The sequence below is a fragment of the Balaenoptera musculus genome, chromosome 1 (genome assembly GCF_009873245.2).
Source record: "Balaenoptera musculus isolate JJ_BM4_2016_0621 chromosome 1, mBalMus1.pri.v3, whole genome shotgun sequence".
Lineage (NCBI taxonomy): Eukaryota > Metazoa > Chordata > Mammalia > Artiodactyla > Balaenopteridae > Balaenoptera > Balaenoptera musculus.
In genome coordinates, this window is record NC_045785.1 from 75,348,320 (window position 1) to 75,360,546 (window position 12,227).

At 35.4% G+C, this 12,227-nt stretch overlaps 1 protein-coding gene across 6 annotated transcripts in view; it reads right to left on the minus strand.

Moving 5' to 3' along the window:
- The window catches only part of COL24A1 (collagen type XXIV alpha 1 chain), a 389,657-nt gene that overhangs the window by 148,808 nt on the left and 228,622 nt on the right, over positions 1–12,227 (minus strand). For all 6 annotated transcript variants that reach the window (XM_036826641.1, XM_036826634.1, XM_036826651.1 and 3 more), the window contains 3 exons: positions 9,501–9,554; positions 2,556–2,609; positions 1,220–1,273 (listed from right to left, as the gene is read on the minus strand). In XM_036826641.1, the coding sequence (XP_036682536.1) occupies positions 1,220–1,273; positions 2,556–2,609; positions 9,501–9,554 (162 nt within the window). The remainder of the gene's footprint in view (positions 1–1,219; positions 1,274–2,555; positions 2,610–9,500; positions 9,555–12,227) is intronic.

A 12,227-nucleotide genomic window follows, 5' to 3' on the forward strand; every position in this document is an offset into this window, starting at 1 on the left:
ACAATACAGAAAAATTTGCTCTCTTTCTTTAATCTTCACCTAAAACACAGCACATGAAATTAAAGTCATTATTTATTTATTTTGCCTATTTTCTTTTCTTTTCTTTCTTTCTTTTGGCCATGCTGCACAGCTTGTGGGATCTTAGTTCCCTGACCAGGGATTGAACCTGGGCCACGGCAGTGATAGCACCAAATCCTAACCACTGGACCGCCAGTGAATTCCTAAAGTTGTTATTTTAAACTGAGCATTTTTCTCCCATTTGCCAACTGGAAAATGGCAGTTTTTAAAAAAAAAATTTGTTATTTGGAGGCCATGTTTTTAGAATTTTAAAATATTTTCTTCACTAGCTGTAAAAGTGAAGGTAAAGCCAAGGGGGAAAACAGAGTTCTTAAAGCCCACATATTCAAATTAATCAAGGAAAAATACTCTAAAATTCAATAGGGGTATTGAATAAGCATAGGGTTTGGAATCAGACACACTAAGGTTTGAATCCTGGTTGTGCCATAGACCTGCGTGTCTACAGTTCATATACTTAAACTCTCTGAGCCCCGTTTTCCTCAACTATAATATCTGAGATAAATGCCTCTCCTTCCTAGAGTGGTTTTGAGTATTAGGTTAGATGGTATATGTAAAAGTGCCTGGCACGTGACAAGCATGCAATAAATGGTGGTTCTTATTTCTTTAAAGAAAAAAAAAAAAAGGATTTAATGTTTAAAAGACTTAAAGAGTGAAAGGTTTTAATTTAATTCTTATGCATAATTATTAGACAATGATGATATATTACCTCTTATTCACAGTGAATAAACTCTTAGTCATCCTGTGTATTCTTATTCTACTTCCTATCACTCTTATTCTGTCAAGCTGTTACTATCCCTTGCTATAGAAGTCTCTTGTGAGTAGAAAAATAATTTAAACATCTTTGCGTTCACAATTCCCCCAAAGAATGAAACTGGGAGCTGGGAATAAGAAAGAAGAATTCTTTGTCAATAAGTGAAATTTCTAAAACACAAAATGGAAAAGTATGGTTTTATAAATACAAATGATTATGAATTACATTTAAATTAATGTAGGTAGGTCATCTAATATAATGAAAACAAGAAAAAACCCAACAACCTCTAAGCATGATCTAGAAGATATAGAGCTATTTTTGCTGAACGCATCACTATTTATGACGCCATTTTTCAAAAGGTTAATGCACTTCCTTGATTAGATAACTTACTCTTCGTCCTTTAGGACCTGGACTCCCAGGTGGTCCTCTTGCCCCCACAGGACCCTACACATTGAAAATTTAAAAATCAGTTATAGAATTAACAGGAACGTTACAAAAACAGCAGTTACAACCTTTCTTATGATAGGTAATTCTCCTTGGGAATTCTTGAAATAAAATTGATTAGTCTCTTTTAAAAATATGCTTTAATTATTAAACAAATACCATACTACCCTCCCCCAATATTCTGCTTCTGACATAGTCTACTATTTGGAGAAATTTAATTTCTAAGTGTTTACACCCTGAAAAAGAATGGGAAGTATTTAATATTCACTGACCACACAGTTTTTAGGATGAGCACATATGGAGTGGTGGGAGACACAACACATAAGGGAGACACCCACTTAGCCAGTCTGACCAGTCTAATCTCCCTGGTCCATCAAAGAACCAATGGCTACTTTTGCAAGATTTCTTTCTCATTACTCTAGATACTTATGATAATCCCATCACATAAAAATAGATTTTTTTCTGTTACCATGAAAAATGCCACAAAATTTTCCAAATTTACATGCCACAAAAAATAGCCTTAAAAGAAGATTAAGTTGTTATTTGTTACTAAGTCAAGTACAATGAATTATTTTTATACCCAATGGTCTCCAATGCTTAGAAGACAAAATTTATTTATCTATATAACACAGGTAGATAAAAACAGTGAACTTACACAGGATCTCAAATCTATTTCTTATCTTACACAAGTAAAAAGATTGGCAACTATGCCCTAGATCAGTCTTCCTCATTTTAGAAGTCAATGACACAACTATCAGTATGCTGGAAGATTGGGCTTATCTTCAAAACAGAAGCTTCACAAAACAGCGTAAACCATTTCTGATAATAGTTCTGCTTAGGGGATCACAAAGGCTGATATTCTTCACATTTAAGTTCACAATAACTTTCAAATTTTAATAAGCAAACTTTCTCTTTAGAGACAAGGCTTCATTATCTTTCTGTAACCACAAATGGAGTTTTTCAAAACAGTTTTTGAATAAAGGTATATTTTCTATGAATTTTATCAGTTTGAGAATATGTGGAAATTTCTAAGAACAACATGTTGGAAATTGTGCTTGTGATTTGTTTGTCCAATAGGTCTAAGCTTGATTACTGACTCTGTTTTCTTATATGGGGTTATTCAAAAGAAAGTTTAGATGTTTTTTATTTTAGGTTGCAGAACTATACTATTAGAAGTGAGGAGTAAATAATAGAGCAAGTAGAAGTGAGGAGGTTCAAGATACCATGATATATTCTAGAGTGTTTTGCATTGACTGGGAAGAGAAGTCTTTTCTATACTTACAGGTAATCCCAGTGGACCCATGGCTCCTGGAACCCCAGGAGGACCTGGATATCCCTATAATTTAAGCAAAAATATAAAAGACATAAATTCTCCATCACATCTAATTATTTTCATTGAAGACAAACAAGTAAATTATAAATAGTAATTAAAAATGATAATGTGATAAGATCTCCCTCTACTATCCAAGACATAAGAGGCCACAGGAAATGTTCCAGAGAAAGACAATAGAAATAAAAAATGTTTACACAGAAGCTGGGTATACTTTTATTAGAAACTCTTTGCCTAGAAATGAAATTTGCTAGCCAGAATCACATATTATAACCTACTGAGAAGAGAATATTCAGCTCACATTTCTATAGGTTGTGTTATGCTATGAATAGATGTATATTATGTTATATAGATTGTGAAACCATATCATTTTCAGATGTCAGGGAATTCAATAGTTAAGAAATGTGGGCCTCTCCAGGGTACTCCAAGACCAGCAGCCATGTGGCTGACTGGGTCTTTGTGCTCTGGCTGGGGGTCAGGCCTGTGCCTCTGAGGTGGGAGAGCCGAGTTCAGGACATTGGTAGACCAGAGACCTCCTGGCTCCATGTAATATCAAACGGTGAAAGCTCTCCCAGAGATCTCCATCTCAATGCTAAGACCCAGCTCCACTCAACGACCAGCAAGCTACAGTGCTGGACACCCTATGCCAAACAACTAGCAAGACAGGAACATAACCCCACCCATTAGCACAGAGACTGCCTAAAATCATAATAAGGTCACAGACACCACGAAACACACCACCAGACATGGTCCTGCCAACAGAAAGACAAGATCCAGCCTCATTCACCAGAACACAGGCACCAGTCCCCTCCACCAGGAAGCCTACAAAACCCACTGAACCAACCTTAGCCACTGGGGGCAGACACCAAAAACAACGGGAACTACGAACCTGCAGCCTGCGGAAAGGAGACCCCAAACACAGTAAGTTAAGCAAAATGAGAAGACAGAGAAATATGCAGCAGATGAAGGAGCAAGGTAAAAACCCAACAGACCAAACAAATGAAAAGGAAACAGGCAGTCTACCCGAAAAAGAATTCAGAGTAATGATAGTAAAGATGATCTAAAATCTTGGAAATAGAATGCAGAAAATACAAGAAACATTTAACAAGGACCTAGAAGAAATAAGAGCAAACAAACAATGATGATCAACACAATAAATAAATTAAAAATTCTCTAGAAGGAATCAATAGCAGAATAACTGAGGCAGAAGAATGGATAAATGATCTGGAAGATAAAATAGTGGGCATAACTACTGCAGAGCAGAATAAAGAAAAAAGAATGAAAAGAACTGAGGACAGTCTCAGAGACCTCTGGGACAACATTAAATGCACCAACATTCGAATTATAGGAGTGTAAGAAGAAGAGAAAAAGAAAGGGATTGAGAGAATATTTGAAGAGATTATAGTTGAAAAATTCCCTAATATGGGAAAGGAAATAGTCAATCAAGTCCAGGAAGTGCAGAGAGTCCCATACAGGATAAATCCTAGGATAAACATGCCAATACACATATTAACCAAACTATCAAAAATTAAATACAAAGAAAAAATATTAAAAGCAGCAAGGGAAGAGCAACAAATAACATACAAGGGAATCCCCATAAGGTTAACAGCTGATCTTTCAGCAGAAACTCTGTAAGCCAGAAAGGAGTGGCAGGACATATTTAAAGTGATGAAAGGGAAAAACCTACAACCAAGATAACTCTACTTAGCAAGGATCTCAGTCAGATTTGACGGAGAAATAAAAACCTTTACAGACAAGCAAAATCTAAAAGAATTCAGCACCACCAAACCAGCTTTACAACAAATGCTAAAGGAACTTCTCTAGGCAGGAAACACAAGAGAAGGAAAAGACCTACAATAATAAACCCAAAACAATTAAGAAAATGGTAATAGGAATATAAATATCGATAACTACCTTAAATGTAAATGGAATAAATGCTCCAACCAAAAGACACAGACTGGCTGAATGGATACAAAAACAAGATCCGTATATATGCTGTCTAAAAGAGACCCTCTTCAGACCTAGGGATACAGACAGACTGAAAGTGAGGGGATGGAAAAAGATATTCCATACAAATGGAAATCAAAAGAAAGCTGGAATAGCAATACTCATATCAGACAAAATAGACTTTAAAATAAAGACTATTACAAGAGACAAAGAAGGACACTACATAATGATCAAGGGATCAATCCAAGAAGAAGATAAAACAATTGTAAAAATTTATGCACCCAACATAGGAGCACCTCAATACATAAAGCAAATGCTAACAGCCATGAAAGGGGAAATCGACAGTAACACAATCATAGTAGGGGACCTTAACACCCCACTTTCACCAATGGACAGATCATCCAAAATGAAAGTAAATAAGGAAACACAAGCTTTAGATGACACATTAAACAATATGGACTTAATTGATATTTATAGGACATTCCATCCAAAAACAGCAAAATGCACTTTCTTCTCAAGTGCTCATGGAACATTCTCCAGGATAGATCATATCTTGGGTCACAAATCAAGCATCAGTAAATTTAAGAAAATTGAAATCGTGTCAAGTATCTTTTCCGACCACAATGCTATGAGACTAGATATCAATTACAGGAAAAAATCTGTGAAAAATACAAACACATGAAGGCTAAACAATATGCTACTAAATAACCAAGAGATCACTGAAGAAATCAAAGAGGAAGTCAAAAAATACCTAGAAACAAATGACAATGAAAACACAACGACCCAAAACCTATAGGAATCAGCAAAAGCAGTTCTAAGAGGGAAGTTTATAGCAATACATCCTACCTCAAGAAACAAGAAACATCTAAAATAAATAACCTAACCTTACACCTAAAGCAATTAGAGAAAGAAGAGCAAAAACCCCCCAAAGTTAGCAAAAGGAAAGAAATCACAAAGATCAGATCAGAAATAGATGAAAAAGAAATGAAGGAAACAATAGCAAGGTCAATAAAAGTAAAAGCTGGTTCTTTGAAAAGATAAGCAAAATGGATAAACCATTAGCCAGACTCATCAAGAAAAAAAGGGAGAAGACTCAAATCACAGAATAAGATATGAAAAAGGAGAAGTAACAATGGACACTGCAGAAATACAAAGGATCATGAGAGATTACTACAAGCAACTCTATGCCAATAAAATGGACAACCTGGAAGAAATGGACAGATTCTTAGAAAAGCACAACCTTCTGAGACTGAACCAGGAAGAAATAGAAAATATAAACAGACTAATCACAAGCACTGAAATTGAGACTGTGATTAAAAATCTTCCAACAAACAAAAGGCCAGGACCAGGCGGCTTCACAGGCGAATTCTATCAAACATTCAGAGAAGAGCTAACACCTATCCTTCTCAAACTCTTCGAAAATATAGCAGAGGGAGGAACACTCCCAAACTCATTCTACAAGGCCACCATCACCCTGATACCAAAACCAGACAAAGATGTCACAAAGAAAGGAAACTACAGGCCAATATCACTGATGAACATGGATGCAAAAATCCTCAACATAATACTAGCAAACAGAATCCAACGGCACATGAAAAGGATCATACACCATGAGCAAGTGGGGTTTACCCCTGGAATGCAAGGATTCTTCAATATATGCAAATCAATCAATGTGATAAACCATATTAACAAATTGGAGAAAAACCAGATGATCATCTCAATAGATGCAGAAAAGGCTTTCAACAAAATTTAACACCCGTTTATGATAAAAACCCTCCAGAAAGTAGGCACAGAGGGAACTTACCTCAACATAATAAAGACCATATATGACAAACCCACAGCCAACATTGTCCTCAATGGTGAAAAACTGAAACCATCTCCTCTAAGATCAGGAACAAGACAAGGGTGTCCACTCTCACCACTATTATTCAACATAGTTTTGGAAGTCTTAGCCTCAGCAATCAGAGAAGAAAAATAAATAAAAGGAATCCAAATCGGAAAAGAAGAAGTTGAGCTGTCACTGTTTGCAGATGACACGATACTGTACATAGAGAATCCTAAAGGTGCTACCAGAAAACTATTAGAGCTAATCAATGAATTTGGTAAAGTAGCAGGGTACAAAATTAATGCACAGAAATCTCTTGCATTCCTATACACTAATGATGAAAAATCTGAAAGAAAAATTAAGGAAACACTCCCATTTACCATTGCAACAAAAAGAATAAAATACCTAGGAATAAACCTACCTAAGGAGACAAAAGACCTGCATGCAGAAAACTATAAGATACTGATGAAAGAAATTAAAGATGATACAAACAGATGGAGAGATATACCATGTTCTTGGATTGGAAGAATCAACATTGTGAAAATGACTCTACTACCCAAAGCAATCTACAGACTTAATGCAATCCCTATCAAACTACCAATGGCATTTTTCACAGAATGAGAACAAAAAATTTCACAGTTTGTATGGAAACACAAAAGACCCCGAATAGCCAAAGGAATCTTGAGAAAGAAAAACAGAGCTGGAGGAATCAGGCTCCCTGACTTCAGAGTATACTACAAAGCTACAGTAATCAAGACAGTATGGTACTGGCACAAAAACGGAAATATAGATCAATGGAACAGGATAGAAAGCCCAGAGATAAACCCATGCACATACGGTCACCTTATTTTTGATAAAGCAGGCAAGAATATACAATAGAGAAAAGACAGCCTCTTCAATTAGTGTTGCTGGGAAAACTGGGCAGCGACATGGAAAAGAATGAAATTAGAACAGTCCCTAACACCATACACAAAAATATACTCAAAATGGATCAAAGACTTAAATGTAAGGCCAGACACTATAAAACTGTTAGAGGAAAACATAGGCAGAACACTCTATGACATAAATCACAGCAAGATCCTTTCTGACCCACCTCCTAGAGAAATGGAAATAAAAACAAAAACAAACAAATGGGACCTAATGAAACTTAGAAGCTTTTGCACAGCAAAGGAAACCATAAACAAGACGAAAAAACAGCCCTCAGAATGGGAGAAAATATTTGCAAATGAAGCAACTGACAGAAGATTACTCTCCAAAATTTACAAGCAGCACATGCAGCTCAATATCCAAAAAACAAACAACCCAATCCAAAAATGGGCAGAAGACCTAAATAGACATTTCTCCAAAGAAGACATACAGATGGCCAAGAAGCATATGAAAAGATGCTCAACATCACCAATCATTAGAGAAATGCAAATGAAAACTACAATGAGGTATCACCTCACACAGGTCAGAATGGCCATCATCAAAAAATCTACAAACAATAAATTCTGGAGAGGGTGTGGAGAAAAGGGAACCCTCTTGCACTGTTGGTGGGAATGTAAATTGGTATAGCCACTATGGAGAACAGTATGGAGGTTCCTTAAAAAACGAAAAATAGAACTACCATATGACCCAGCAATCCCACTACTGGGCATATACCCTGAGAAAACCATAATTCAAAAAGAGTCATGTACCACAATGTTCTTTGCACCACTATTTACAATAGCCAGGACATGGAAGCAACCTAAGTGTCCATCAACAGGTGAATGAATAAAGATGTGGCATATATAAACAATGGAATATTACTCAGCCATAAAAAGAAACGAAACTGAACTCTTTGTAGTGAGGTGGATGGACCTAGAGTCTGTCATACAGAGTGAAGTCAGAAAGAGAAAAACAAATACTGTATGCTAACACATATATGTGGAATATAAAAAAAAAAAAAGGTTTTGATGATACTAGGGGCAGGACAGGAATAGGGACACACACATAGAGAATGGACTTGAGGACAAGGGAAGGGGGAAGGGTAAGCTGGGACAAAGTGAAAGAGTAGCATTAACATATATACACTACCAAATGTAAAATAGATAGCTAATGGGAAGCAGCTGCATAGCACAGGGAGATCAGCTCAGTGCTTCGTGACCACCTAGGGGGGTGGGATAGGGAGGGTTGGAGGGATATGCAAGAGGGAGGGGATATGGGGATATATGTATACATATAGCTGATTCACTTTGTTATACAGCAGAAACTAACACAACATTGTAAAGCAATTATACTCCAATAAAGATGTTAAAAAATAAAAAATAAAAGAAATGTGAATGTGTACAAATACTTTAGCCTGTCAAATTTCAGAAGGAACACACCCTTTGTGGTATTAACCATATTCAAATGATTCAGAGAATGCCTTAGGAGTCAATAATTCCTGAAATTAATTAGCCTATGGGTATATTAAACTTCCTAGTTGACAGCAATTGGAGATAGGTAAAAAAATAATCTTACAGTGCTCTACTCATAATACAGAAGTTAAAACTGAGCAAAAATTTATGTAAAATGAATTTGTAGATAGCATTAGGTACACCAGATCCACCACAATATATTTTCTGAAAGCAAGATTCTTTAATTGAAAATAATTGTTCATTTCTATCACATTTAGAAACTTTAATAAATGAAAAAACTGCAATCTAGATATAAAATTTATCAGCTATTACTATCTTAAAGATAAAAGAATGTAAGATGAATTCTGGATTCTGCTTTTCCACATATCAAATAATTACACTGTGACCAGAAACTTATGGAAAAGTGGCAATGATGATATGTGCCATATAAACTATAAGCTATAAAAAAAAAAGTAGAATCCTAATTGAATTTTCTTCTTCATCCACTTAAGCTTACTTAGGATGGTTTAATTCTTCTCTTAAGACTATAGGCTCATTTGACCTAGCCATGTGATTTGCATGCTTTTCAGTGCCAATCAGCATTCTGAATGGTAAACTGTTTAGAGGAGAAGAAAATTCTAATGGAAATTTACCACAAAATAGCATTTTTCACTTACTTAAATTTCATTCAAGGCAATTCCACCTCTGGAATGCCTTAACTTTATTATGTTCTTTGGACACATATCTTTCAAATCACTGAGCTCTTACCATAACGCCCTTTTCCCCCTGGGGACCTAGTGGCCCTGGATTTCCACGTTCTCCCTTTTAAAACAAAGAAAAAAGAAAAACATTGAGGCATGTTAATTAGTCATGAATGAGCTAAGCCTAGACAGGAAACTCATCCTAATTATCAGTAATTTTTAAATTTACAAATTTTGCATTTTTACCCTAAAGTTGCTAGACTTTTAATAAAAATCCTCTTAAGATAATTTTTAAGGGATAAAATACTAAAAAGTCTTATTAAAATGACGAAAATAGAAATTATGAACAATCAAGATTTAAAATTGAGCATGCATCGTATTCTAGTTTTGCAAGTAGAAATTCTTATAATTTTGAGACATATAAAATATAAGAATTGTAAAAGTATGAAAGCATATTGTAAAAATTAAGTGTATAACCATTGAACAAAATTTTATTTCTGTAATCTGTCCATCACAATTAAGCATAATCATGACAATCACATATGCCACAGCAGATTAAATGTCTAAACTGATTTACATTAAAATTCCAAGACTTTTCAACATGTTACTGTAGAAAATTAACCTAACACAGAAGTAACTAAACCAGAATGAAAAAGGTACCAAACCATCTAAATTTTTTGAACTGATGTCATTTTATATTTGTTATATTGTTAATAAAAAAAATCAACAAGTATATATCAATCACTTTTAATGTACTAAGTGAGAGTTGCAGAGATATAACAGATATTTGACTTGGACTCTACCCTCAAGTAATTGAAAACATGACATTAAGAAAGATGAATCAATTAAAGGACAATGAAATTTTAAATCGTGTGGTACTTATTCTAAGCCCAGGAAGGGAAGAAATCAGGAAGGATTAGAATAATCTGGAAAGACTTTACAGAGGAGATAGGAATTTAATTGAGTAGTGTAGTTTGGCTTTGAATGAATAGAGGGAAGGGGAGAGGATACTCTAAACCAAGAAAACAGTAAGAATAAGAATAGGGACAAGTATGAAATATGAGATGGGGAGCAAGAAAGGTTTATACTGGAGAATATTAGAAAATTTGTTGGATGAACTGATTAAGCCAAAATCACATAGTATCTTGACAGCAAAGTAGAGCCGTTAACAGGCTTCAACAATAGGGAGGCTAATGAAGGTTCTTCAAAATGCTTTATCATGACCCATCCGAATTAGTCTTCTGCTTATAGTATGTAGGCTAGATTAAAAGATAGGGAAAGAGTAGCGTAAATATGATAGAGGGTAAATTTAAGATAAACTAATAAGAGTATGTCTGAGGGGGTAGCTTCGGGTCGACTATTAGAAAGGACAAATTGTAAAGAAAAAACTCTAAGACCTGCTAAAAGATTAGGCATAGAGGATGGAGGAAAAGGGAAATGCAGAGATGGGTTCTCTATCTATTCTGGAAGACTGGAAGAATAGAGATAGGCATACTAATAGAAATGAGATAATTGGGAAGAGACCAGTTTGGATGTGGGAGAAAAATGATGAATTTTAAATATTGGGTTGGCCAAAAGGTTCGTTTGTTTTTTTCCGTAAGATGGCTCTAGCAGCACTTAGTTGTCTTTAACTTCATTCGAAACAATTCTGTTAGATTGTATTATGACAGCTGTCATATCAGCGTGCATTTAAAAAAATTATCAAAATTGGTGAATTTTTGTGTAGCCATTTTAATACTGAAGATGGAAGAAAAATGCAACATTTTTCTGCATATTATGCTTTATTCTTTCAAGAAAGGTAAAAACGCAACTGAAACGCAAAAACAAGATTTGTGCAGTGTATGGAGAAGGTGCTGTGACTGATCAAACGTCTCAAAAGTGGTTTGTGAGTTTTGTGCTAGAGGTTTCTTTCTGGACGATGCTCCACAGTCGGGTAGACCAGTTGAAGTTGATAGCAATCAAATCAAGACATTAATTGAGAACAATCAACGTTATACCACGTTATACCAAAATATCCAAATCAAGCGTTGAAAATCATTTCCACCAGCATGGTTATACTAATTGCTTTGATGTTTGGGTTTCACATAATTTAAGCAAAAAAAAACCTTCTTGACTATATTTCTGCATGTGATTCTCTAGTAAAACGTACTGAAAATGTTCCGTTTTAAAAACAAATTGTGATGGGCGATGAAAAGTGGATACTGTACAATAATGTGGAACGGAAGAGATCGTGGGGCAAGCGAAATGAACCACCACCAACCACACCAAAGGCCGGTCTTCATCCAAAGAAGTTGACGCTGTACATATGGTGAGATTGGAAGGGAGTCCTCTATTATGAGCTCCTTCCAGAAAACCAAACGATTAATTCCAACAAGAATTGCTCCCAATTAGACCAACTGAAAGCAGCACTGGATAAGAAGCATCCGAAATTAGTCAACAGAAAACTCATAATCTTCCATCAGGATAACGCAAGACCAAATGTTTCTCTGATGACAAGAAATAAAAACTGTTACAACTTGGCTGGGAAGTTCTGATTCATTCGCCGTATTCACCAGACATTGCACCTTCGGATATCCATTTGTTTCCGTCTTTACAAAATTCTCTTAATGGAAAAAATTTCAATTCCCTGGAAGACTGTAAAAGGCACCTGGAATAGTTCTTTGCTCAAAAAAGATAAAACGTTTTGGGAAGATGGAATTATGAAGTTGCCAGAAAAATGGGAGAAGGTAGTGGAACAAAACAGTGAATAAGTTGTTCAATAAAGTTCTTGGTGAAAATGAAAAATGTGTCTTTT